Below are 12,061 nucleotides of genomic sequence, written 5' to 3' on the forward strand. Positions count from 1 at the left end.
GTGACTGCCAATGTAATGGCTACCATGGGCAATGTTTCCTCTGTTTTCCATCCATGAGCAGAATAAATTTTATGTGCACCAAGGCATGTGTGAAAGTGCACCACCAGCAGAGATACATGCGTCCGACTGTGGGCGCTCTGCTAATCAGCTGAGTGGCATTTGAATTTCTCCTGGATGGCCACCAAGCGCTCAGCTTATAAAGAACACTGTCCATGGGGACTATGTGATGTATGAGGGGCCTTGAAGAGAGGAGCGACCCGTCAATGGCCTTAACAGACTTGGGGAAGTTCTTGAAGAGGATGGGAATTCAATGCCCATTAACAAAATTCTGGTCAGTAACATGGCTGAAGGTCCCTGAGACAACCAGTGTTTCTAAGTGGGGATGTGGCATAGCAGAATGTTGGAAGTGAAAAGAGAGAGGCAGTAGGAGGCGTGCTGGTTAAACGTGACAATGTTATGGTGAATAGACAGTAGTACAATTCATTGCGGGGAAGAGTAGAGTACTGACCCAACCCTACGTCCCCTACTGTACCTTGGATCTGCCATTCTCCAACTTCAGAGTGAACCAGACCTTTGCAGGACAACCTGCTGCAATGTGCCTAAGCCTCCAATGCCTGATGTCAGTTATTTTCATCAGAGGAGAGATGAGGGCAGACTCAACCAACTTACATCATTTTGGGATCTGGTAGGACAACTGAGAGCATGGGAAATAAAAGAGCTACGTCTAGGCTGCCATGATTTTGCAGACATACTTTTAACGGAAAAGTTTTTCCGTTAAAAGTATTTCCACAAAAGAGCATCTAGATTGGCAAGGATGCTTTTGCGCAAAAATTGCTTTTGCGCAAAAGCATCCATGCCAATCTAGACGCGCTTTTGCGCAACAAAGCTCCAATGGCCATTTTAGCCATCGGGCTTTCTTGTGCAAAAAATTAAGGTGCCTGTCTACACTGGCCCTCTTGCGCAAGTATTCTTGCACAAGAGGGCTTATCCCTGAGCAGGAGCGTGAAAGTATTTGCGCAAGAAGCACTGAGTTTATACATTACAAAATCAGTGCTCTTGCGCAAATTCAAGCAGACAGTGTAGACAGCTGGCAAGTTTTTGCGCAAAAGCAGCTGCTTTTGCACAAAATCTTGCCAGTCTAGATGCACCCAAGATGTCTAGTCAGTGGGAATAAGGTAGCACACTGTTTTTTGGTGGGGGCTTTGCTGTGTGAGTCAATCCTCAGTCCAGATGCAAAGATCAATTAAAGTTCCCAAGCTAAGCATAGGTTCCAGATTTGCTAGTTCATCTTTGATAGTCAACTTGTGCCTCCCTAAAGTAGTGTCATTCTATGGTCTTATTCCAGTGGGTGTCTGTGAATGGATATAAGAATTCTACTGCATATGGCCCTGGAACACTGCTATAGGGCATGGAGAGCAGCTTTTGCTGTAGCTTCTTGATTAGGTTCATCAAAGATGCCCACCATTGCCTGTACAAAGTAGACTAGGTATTAATTGTACTTGGAACTGATCCATAATATGACTGTGCCCACAACATGATCTGGAGATGACATTGGTTAACAAACCGATCAAACTTGGCTCAGTCCCCATGGAATATATCATGGGGGTGCAGCTCACCAGCAGTGGATGTTGTGAGTCTTGGGGAGACAGAAGTCAATGCCTGGGCTTGTACTTTAATGAGAGCCCTGGGTTTGATATGATTCTCAGCCCACTTGTGTGTGGACTTAGCATAACACTCAGCCATCTTGTGTGTTCAGCCATTATAAATTGGAAACAAATCCATAGAGTCAGGAGAAGTTGGCCCCTGGATGAAGGCATATGGATAGAAAAGCATTAGCTGCAGCTGCAGCACTTCTTACAGGAGACAGATGGATAGTCACAAAGTCGTGAGAATGGGAGAGAGAAGACAAGCTAACCTGAGTTTCTGCATCTTCTTCTTGACACTAAAAAACATGAGGTTTTTGCTATTGCAAGTGTATTCCACTAATGAAGCATAAAGACAAGTAGTAAAAACGTCATATGGCCTAACTTTGAAAAGTACAAAAGCTAAAGAATAGACCATCTACAGAAGTTCACATGCCAAATAGTGAAAATAATTGGTTTGTGTTTTTGCATAGCTATGTTTTAAATAAAATAATTGGTTAAGGCAGAGTTAAAGTGAGGTTTTCTCTTATCTCTGTAATAAGGGACAGAAAACAAGCTTGTCACTTCTTAACTCCAGGATACATCTCAAGATCAAAGCTGCTACAACATTTTTAATCCCTGCATGACCAGACCATGTAGAAGTTGATGCCCCTGATGACGTGATCCTGGCTGACCATCGAGAGACACCTATTTGTTTTATTGGCAGTAGGATGCATAAGATGCTTTTGTTGATTTGTTGTTAATTGTTAATAAGTACTTGTGCATGTTTAAGGATAGTCACTGTGTGAGGGCTCTTTTGCTGGGAAAAGGCCTAGCAGACCAGTAAAGACCTGACTCCAGCAGGAATTCATATTTGCCTTGAGCTCATGGAAAGGAAAAGTTGGGTCCTTTATATGGACAGGTAGGGGGTGGGCGCCCTGTACCCTGAGTACTCATGAGGGAGAGTAAGGGAAGTACTGTACATTGTATGGATAATAGCACCAAAGCCTGGAGGCTGCATTTGCATTCTGGCCACATAGCATGGCTACCTGGGCCTGCATACTCCCATCAATCTCTGAAAAGGTTGAGGTTGGGGCTCCTGATAGGGACATTCCAGAGGTTAGCTCCATGCTGTGAAGTGAAATCCATGCTATCTTCCAGTGGCTGCTCAAACCGTCATGGACCTGGGTTAGGCAGTGCAACCAGTGGTTGGAGCACACTCAGAACAGAAGTGGAGATTGGAACAAGGAGTTAAGAGTCAGACGTTTAGAGGCTGCTGGGGAGTAGGGCTGGAGCGGAGCAGGCCGGGATAGAGCAAGGGCTGGACGGGAAGCAATTCTAATGCAAATGTAGGCACAGAACGAATTGAGAAGACACGGTGCTACAGGGCTTGGTTCTTCTGACTAATCAGAGAGCATAGTCACATCGTGAGGATTTATTGGGCCCAGCCAAGTTGCTAGGCAACTGAGCACAGAGACATCTGAGTTCTTGATGATACCCTTATAATGTCTTTTTATTATTTATTATTATTATGTATTTGATTGCAATGGTGGGTAGGACACCCAGTCATAGACCAGCACAGCACTCTACCATCTCTGTGCATTAGAGCAGAGAGCATACATATGCACCAGCAGCAGACACAATTTTCTACACTCTGGGTCCTACGGGCACCCCCACATAGTCTGGCACCTGAGGTGGCCGCCTCAGTTCACCTCATGGAAGAGCCGGCCCTGCCCCTCCCTGTGGTGGGAGTGGGGCCTCAGCATAGGGGGTAGGGCTATAGGTGGGGCTAAGGGCCTGCCTCCCCCAGCCCTAGATGCACTGACCGTCCATGGACATGCCCTGCCTATCTACAGCCATTCCAATTTATGAATGGGAGAGTCTCCTTTCCCTTCCACATATTCCCCCCCACTGGACATGTGTTGACAAAATATTAGTTAAACAAGAACAATGTTTCAAGTGTGAAATCATGTTTAAGGGGTTAAGATGGGTCCAGTAATGACCATTTCAATAAGGATTACACTGTAAAATGGAAATAAAATGTAGGTGGAAATATTAAAATAAAAAGTGTGCTAATAATAATCCCAGTTTGGAGTATAGAATTACATTCTAATAAATTGTGGGATAATGTGTATACTGAAAGCCCTTTGCCTAATAGTTAATTTTAACAAAAGCTACTAATGATTTTTCAAAGTCCTGAAAGAGTTTTTAAATGTAATATATTTTTTACACAGACACTTTTAATCATTGCCTGCCGATCCAGATTAATCAGATTTTTCTCTCAAGACTTTATGAAGTCATTGTTGATTTGCAGCCAGCGAAGGTACTTTTAATAATTTATGGTAAAAGGGTTTAATTTTTAATAGACATGAAGGTTTAGAGATACCAACAGACTGCTGTGTGTAGTTAAGTGCAGTACTACACTCTGCAGAGTAATTAGTTAAAAAGAACAATCTAGTCCAAATGTTATTGGAAGCACGTTTATTTTATTACTACAATGAATGTATAATTGAAGAGCCTGTCCAACCTGAAATTATTGTTCACAGCTTATTTACCAAGAACATAAAGTTCTTTTCAGCTTGCCACTATAATAATTCAAACCCACTCCCATCCCCATTGTTTGCTGTCTCCTCTGCTGTTGGATTGCCCCAGCATTAAGGAAAAAGCATATTAAAATGGGATGCTACACATTTATTTTCTGGATTTGGCTAATCAAGACAAAATCTTTTGCACTGGAGGCTGATTCATAAGATTACCTGAATAATGGAAATTCTCAGCTAGGTACAGCTGGGGGGATTATTTTAAAACAGAGGCTCTGGTTCAGGACAGCAGGAGTAAACTGCTTTCCCCACTGTGCTATGATCCACAATGCAGGTAGTCGGCATGTCTGAATAAGCTCCGTTCTTCTGCACAAGCGCATACAACAGGATAATGTTGCACTTCTTCAAGCTGGAAATTATTATTATAGCCATAATAATGCTGCCAGTTCTGATCTCACTTACATGGGTTTTTATACTACAGTATCTTCAGTAGAATCTCTCTTGATTTATATTGGTGTAAGAGGAAAACCAAGCTCATTGTATCAAACAGTACCAAATTTCTGATTTTAATGACAATACCCGACTGCCTTGTGTACAAAACTGTTGTACAGCATAGCATAACTGAACACAGTGTAACTAGACCTGTGTTTCGCATATCATGCAGAATGACTGAAAACTGAACAGATGGTTTTTCAATGGAAAAATATACATTTTTAAATCTTGCTATTTCAAAATGAGCCATGAAATAGGTCATATAATACGCAATGGCAAAATGAATGTACTTATGAATGATTTATCATTATGGAAATGTTTGGATGCTTGTTGGTGACATGACTCATATAACACAATTTTCACACAATAAGTTGTTAATAATGGATAAGGATTTATCATTCTATTATACTAGCACATTTACTTGATGATGTTCAGGTTCCTAAGGCGGGGTCAGGGCAGGGAGTTGGGTGGGTGGGTGGGGGCTGCGGAAGTCAAGGTTGGGAGTTGAGGAGGGGCTCTGGGCAGGGGATTGAGGGAGGGGAAGAGGAAGGCAGGGGATCTTAAGTCATTTCCTCTCCCCACCAAGTCGTTTCCTCTTTCTCCCTTCCCTTATTCCCGCCTCCCAAGATTCAAACTAGGGCTGCTTGCTCTTCCCCCTCAAAGGTTGGCTTTGAAAAATTTAGCTCTAAAGCATTGCAACATACCCAAACAACATGTCCTTCTGAAACTTTTAAAAAACATAACACATAGGCCAGGTAACTAATGGGATACTCCTTGTTTAGCTCTAACATAGATTTAATATGTGGGCCAGATGCTGAAAGAAATGCCCAAGAATTTCTATAGGATGCTAAGTGTCTCTCCGGACCTGCCCAATGCCTTTGAAGTTCATAGAAAGACAAGCCATTGATTTTAATGGGTGCTATGTTTATAATTTTGTTAGTCTCAAAACCAGCATCACAACCATCCTCCAAATATAATGTAATCAGAAAAATGCACAGATTGAAAGTCTTGTATCTATGGCCATAGCAGAAGGTTGACAAGAGAAACAGGAAGGAGAGGCTTTTGTTAAAATGTAGCAATGAAACATGGTTACTATGAGTGCTGATTGTTGTCGTGTTCAAAGTTAGCTAATTAAAATCTCTTTCATAGCCCAGAAAATATTTGTGAAGGCAATGTGTTTGCAGCAGGAAGCTGTGTTTATTAAGTATGTTCACAAAACACATTCCTAACATTTTTTCAAATATATATTTAAAACTGCATCTCTAATTAATATTAATAAATAAAGCGTTATGAGTTGATGTCACAAAGGAATTTTTTTGTTTTCTAATCATATAAAAAGATGAGCATTTCCTCCCCTGTAACAATTCAGAGCTCTCTATGTAAACTTAATTTAAGAGAAAATGAAAATCATCTCAGTCAGAAAGTTTATTTTATTTACTTTTGCCACTTTTGTCTTTTTAACATCAAATACGTTGTGCCTAGATGAATCAGCGGTGTCCAGTCTGCAGATCAGAGATTATGGTGATAAATATTCTGAGGTAAGATTTCCCTTGATATGACATTATTTTGAGAACAGGTCTGATCCTGTGCCTATCGAAGTCAGTAGCAAAATTCCCATTGATTTCAGTGGCACAGGATTAGGTCCTATAACATCGCTAGCCTAAAGAAGACAACTTTCATGACATCTATCCTCTGGTTCACATGTCATGTGTAAACCAGTTCATGGTTTGATTTTCTTGCAGTAAAACCCTACTATGTAGGATAATGTTTATTCTGAATGTATTTTTGCTCATGTATTAAGAAACTGCCATGCTTTTTATTCTTATAATATAAAAGATGCATTACTAATCCAAAATTAATAATGGAATGGTTGTGATATTCAAATAATAACGAGAAACAGGAAATACTATAAATCTGATGTGGTAGACGAATTTAAAGTTCAACTCTGAAATGTGATTATAAAAATATCATTGTGGGGTTCATATTTATTGTTTCTCCATAGCTGTCAAATCAAATGTACCCAGTTTATATTTTACGGTTTATATAGAAAGTGGAATATGTTTGTCTGCCTGAGAAGCAGTCCCTGTAACCTGAGAATCTGCATGCTTTTTGCCTTCTGTGGACCATTGCCAGTTATAAACATTCTGCAAGCAAAAATATTATCTTAATTATACCTGTGCACAGGGGTCCTAAAACTAGGGATGCAGGAGGTGCAACAGCACCCCCTGCTCGAAGTAGTAGTACTAACCAAATACAGTATATGGTTTCCACTTCCAGCACTCCCAATTTCAAATTTGCTCCAGCACTTCTACCTGTGCAGCTCCATTTTCTTCAGATTACCCCATTGTTTACACATTTCAGTGGGATTGCGCGGGTGTAACAAGAGACAAAATGTGATCCCACAATGAGAAGGGAACAATTCTGTTAATGATGCCTGAACTATGATGGACTACAGCTCCCTGTCAAAAGTCAGTGCTATCTCCTGCAGTACTGAGAGAAGGAAACATTCATAAAAATGCTTGGACTCGACAATGTTAACGTTTGTTTTCAGCTCAAATCTGATGCCTTATTTGTGCTGATCTGCTTTTAAGATTGAGAAACTCAGCAACAGTCGTCACAAAAATAAGAGAACTTCAATGGTGCACAGAGAACACTGTTGCATACGAAAGGAATATTTATATAACCACTTTTCAGAGAACTGCATTTTAATTATTTCAAAAGATAATTACTATACTGGGCTCAATTCGCCACTGTGTCCAAGCACAGGGATTGGGTGTAGTAGAAGTGATTCTGTACTTGTCAGCTCAAGCATGAGAGGGAGCAATACAGGTGCTCAAGGTCCTAAATGCCCCTAAGCCAATGGAGGGTCAGTGTAGCAGTACAGAACATGATCCCAGCATACCTGATATGCCAGGAATGGAGGTGCGGTTCTGCTATCTTAACATTAATTTGAACTTCTGTTAGGCCAAGGAAATTCTCCAGTGGCTGGGCAGCATGGCCAGGGAACTGGGGAGATGGTAACCAAGGGGGAAAGAATTATGTAGGGGTAAAAGAAGACCAATAAGGAGGGGGAAAGCTGTACTGGAAGGGGAGGAGAAGAGGACAAGACAGCAGAAAAGCAAGGGCAAGGAGAAAGAGAAAGAAAAGATAGAAGGGGAAGGTAAAACAAGCAAAAGGAGACAGTGTGATTGACATTAAGGGCAAAATGGGTACCCCTAAAGCAGATAAAGATACAGAAATGCTTTCCTAATTTTTCTTCTCTATGTAAAACTGCTGAAGCTGCCACAGGAATGTTCTCTGGTAGCCAATGGGAGGAAGGCGTCTACCAGACAGTCTATAAAGAAAGAGTCCACATTGAAAATGTTTGGGGAATTTGCATTCAAAAGCATTAGGAAAGTAGATTCTTCTCCTCCATGACTCTCTACAGAAACCTAAAAAATAACATTGTATGTAATTTGTATGTAGACAGGTTCTCATCAGTGTGAAAAGATGATTTTAGCATTATTTCTATTTCTAGTCCAGTGAAGACTTCTTAGAAGAAAAGCAGAGAAGTCTCAATTTTGAAGAACCGAAAGACTGGGGATCAAAAAACATCATTAAAATGAGCACTCCCACAGTCAACAAGATGCCAAATTCAGTTGCTAACTTACCACTGAGGTTTGGAAGAAACGCTCAAGAAAAAAGAATTATTAAGCCAGTGGCTAATTTGCCTTTGAGATTTGGGAGAGCTTTTGAAGGCAGTATTTCTAAATGTGTCTCTAACTTATTACACAGGTTCAGTAGAACTCCCTTTGTTAAAACTTCCAGCCAGTTATTTCCCAACTTGCCACAAAGATTTGGCAAATCACTACCTGCCCACTTCTCACAAGACACTCAAGAATCTGAACAAGAAAATACCAGGTATGTATTTTTAAATATGACTATTTATTAACTGTGGTTAATTCACACAATTCACTCAAATTAATCGTGGTTAAAAACATTAGTCGTTATTCATTATAATTTTAATTGCACTTTTAAACAATAGACTACCAACTGAAAATCATTAGACATCTTTGGATGTCATTCTACATTTTAAAATATTTCAATTGCAACATAGAATGCAAAGTGTACAGGGTTCACTTTATATGAATTTGATTACATATATTTGCACTGTAAAAATTATAAAAGAATATTTCAATTTGTATCATACAGATACTATACTGCAATCTCTTTCTCATGAAAGTGCAACTTACAAGTGTAGATTTTTTGTTTTGTTGCATAACTGCACTCAAAAAGAAAATAATATCAGACTTGAGCCTATAAAGCTACGCAGGCCTCTTTGTTCAGCTAATCATTTAAGAAAAACAAGTTTGCTTACATTTGCAGGAAATAATGCTGCTCTGCTTCTTTACAATGTGACTTGAAAGTGAGAACAGGCATTCACATGGCACTTTTGTAGCAGAGCATTATTTACATGCCAGGTGTGCTAAATGTTCATATTCCACTTCATGCTTCTGCCACCATTCCAGAGGACATGCTTCCATATTAATAACGCTTATTTAAAACAATAATGTGTTAAGTAAATTTGTGACTGAACTGCTTGGGGGAGAATACTATATCTATTGCTCTGTTTTTACCCACTTTGTGCCATATTTTTCATATCATAGCAATGATGTCCCAGCATACGTTCTTCATTTTAAGAACACTGAAGATTTGACAAAATGCTATATACCAATGTAGAATTTTTAAAGATAGCTACAACACTCATTCCAAAGTTTGAAGTGCCCTTCAAAAGCTGAGTAAATTGCTGCACAAGAAGTAGGACTGAGTGGACTTCTGGTCTCTAAAGTTTTACAGTGCTTTATTTTTAATGCAGTTTTTTTATATTCCCAGTTCTACATTTGTAAATTTGAATTTCACAATCAAGAGATTGCACTGAAGTACTTGAATAGTGAAATTGAAAATGCTTTTTTTGTTTTTTTACAATGACAATACTTGTAATAAAAAATAAAAGCAGCGCTGAACACTTTGTTTTCTGTGTTGCAATTGAAATCAATATATTTAAAAATGCAAAAACATCGACATTATTTAAATGGCATTTTATTGTTTGACAGTGCGATTAATCACGATTAATTATTTAAATTAATTGATTTTTATAATTGCTTGTCAGCCCTTGTTTAAAAGCATGCTGAATACACTTGGAATGGTAAATTAGTCAGGATTCAGTTCTTCAGGCTTTACTTAAGCAATCTCCCCTGGGTCTTTGAGAGTTTGATTTGCCTAAGTAAAGGTAGGAGAATCAAGCCCAAAGCTCATAAAATTAAAAAGCATTATCATTACAGTCAGGAATTTTTCAACAAAATTGTTTTTGTTGGAAAATGACAATTTATCAAAACAAAAACATATAATTGCTGAAACTTTCCAAGTCAATATTTTCAAAATGAAAAGTCCCAAGATTTTGTTGTGATATTTTAGCTAATGATGAAATTCTTTTTAAAGGTGAAAACAAATTTGTTTAAATGTCAAAATGAAATATTTCAACTGATATGAGCCCAAAATTAAAAAAAAAAAAAAAAAAAAAAAAAGTCTGGTGATTTGTGAAAAAACAATTGAGATTTCAAATTTTCATCCAGATTTAAGACAGGAAATATTTTCAAAATTTCATTTTTTTTCCTGTGGCAGGAAAGTCATTTCCTGCCCAACTCATTTTACTATAGTATTTTGCAACAACTATTGTCTACTCTGAATTTTATTTTTACATACAATAATAATTTCTTAAAAGCATCTGTAATCCAAACTATTCCTTAATTTGGGGGCCTAGCTCTGAAACCACATTTTTGCCTGCATTAAACAAAAGAGAAGTCCATTTCAGAAGGGTCCACTGTTGAATGAGACAGTATCATTTGCATGTGCCATTTTTCATTCCTCTGTGATTGCCTGACCTGATTATATAACATATTTTGTTTTGTATTTTTGAACGTTTAGGAATCTGTATTCAAACAACTATATTAAAAAAGAATCAAATGATGAAGACTCAAACCAGAAGTGCTGGGATCTTTATTTAAACCAAAAGATGATATAGGGGAAATAGAGATGCAATCAGAAATCCAGGTTTACCTTCATAATAATATTAATACTATTGTACTGTGCTTGATGCTGTACAAACACTTGAGTTTATTGCAATGATAACAGTAGTGATTGTTGTACTAGTTCACTTCAATGGCAGGGTATCATAAATGTTAATGACTGCTGCATGTTGATGTCCTGTCTGTTGTAAATTTTTGAGGAATAATTGTATTGTATAGCTGGAAACATTTTAAGCAAATAAAAAGAAGCATATTGCAACTACAAAGGAGCTTACTCTGTGAATAATAAATAAAAACAAGAAGGAAAAAAGATACTACCATCTTTGTGTCTTAGGCAGCGTAAGATGTGAGTGAAAAAAGCATACATGGAACATTGTTGTTTGAGACATATTTGGATATAACTGTTAAGGTGACCACTGACATTTTTGCTACAAATTAAACACTAGTTTCTTAGATCCCTACAAAGGAATAGAATCTATTGTTGTCTCTTTATAATGTAATTACTATTTGGACAATATTTTTTACAATTATTCCCTCCCAAATATTCTGAGAATTTTGCCATTCCCTTGACTAGGGCTTTTCCATGGTCAGGAAAGCAGTGGACTATATTACTCACTTTTAAGTGAATCAGCATCAAAATTGAAATTCCTAATATTTTGATTTGTGGACTGATCCTTCAATGCTTCTCGCACCTCAGATGAACAAAGAGTAAGCACCACTTGCAAGAATCTGTAAGCAGCAATAGCAACCGTTTGCTTAAGGGATATACCACCTGGCAACAAAGTTAGGCCATATACAGATTATCATTAATGATGACTGCAATGGGAGAAACACAGCAGTCTGAAAGCTGCCCTTGCTACAAGTGCAAATAGGATGCATTCTCACTACAGGCTCTGCAGCACAGATCCAAGAGAGGAGGGATGTTGATTTATTTTCCCCTAGCATATAAAAACCTAGGAGCAAAGTACATAAAGGAGAAATTATATGATGCTATGCAAAATTTTGCTTTGGACTGAGCGCATCTGAGCGACGTAAACAATCACTGGCTAGTGTAAAGGGACAAGAAGGAGCTACATAGCTATAGCTATTACTCACCCGATTATTTATTAGTCATATACTGATATTATTCATGAATCGGGAAAAAGCAAGAAGGGGATTAAAGTAAATCAAGTAGCAGACCATCCAAACTCACTGGGATTAATTCTAGTAGGGTTCAGAAGCTCCTATCCTTTTCTGCTGTGCAAACAATATTTATGCTTACCATTAAACTCACCAGGCAAAACCAACATGCTCACTTGAAAATCCTACCTGAGCTTATAAAGTGGGCAGAGGACAATTTGCT

At 38.5% G+C, this 12,061-nt stretch overlaps 1 protein-coding gene across 1 annotated transcript; it reads left to right on the top strand.

The window, feature by feature from the left end:
• The first annotated feature begins 6,044 nt into the window (after positions 1 to 6,044).
• Positions 6,045 to 10,962, top strand: NPVF (neuropeptide VF precursor). The gene is made up of 3 exons (XM_006138408.4): positions 6,045 to 6,192; positions 8,172 to 8,554; positions 10,619 to 10,962. The coding sequence occupies exons 1-3, from the start codon at positions 6,055 to 6,057 to the stop codon at positions 10,713 to 10,715; spliced, it is 618 nt and encodes a 205-aa protein (XP_006138470.2). The 5' UTR covers positions 6,045 to 6,054; the 3' UTR covers positions 10,716 to 10,962.
• The last annotated feature ends 1,099 nt before the right edge of the window (positions 10,963 to 12,061 follow it).

Source organism: Pelodiscus sinensis, chromosome 2 (genome assembly GCF_049634645.1).
Source record: "Pelodiscus sinensis isolate JC-2024 chromosome 2, ASM4963464v1, whole genome shotgun sequence".
Taxonomy (NCBI): Eukaryota; Metazoa; Chordata; order Testudines; family Trionychidae; genus Pelodiscus; species Pelodiscus sinensis.

Bases quoted from the DNA above. Each gene is read 5' to 3' on its own strand.
- NPVF (XM_006138408.4), top strand. From the start codon at position 6,055: ATGAAAATCATCTCAGTCAGAAAGTTTATTTTATTTACTTTTGCCACT. The intron at 6,193-8,171 runs GTAAGATTTCCC...TTCTATTTCTAG, and splicing joins ATGGTGATAAATATTCTGAG to TCCAGTGAAGACTTCTTAGA. The intron at 8,555-10,618 runs GTATGTATTTTT...TTGAACGTTTAG, and splicing joins TCTGAACAAGAAAATACCAG to GAATCTGTATTCAAACAACT.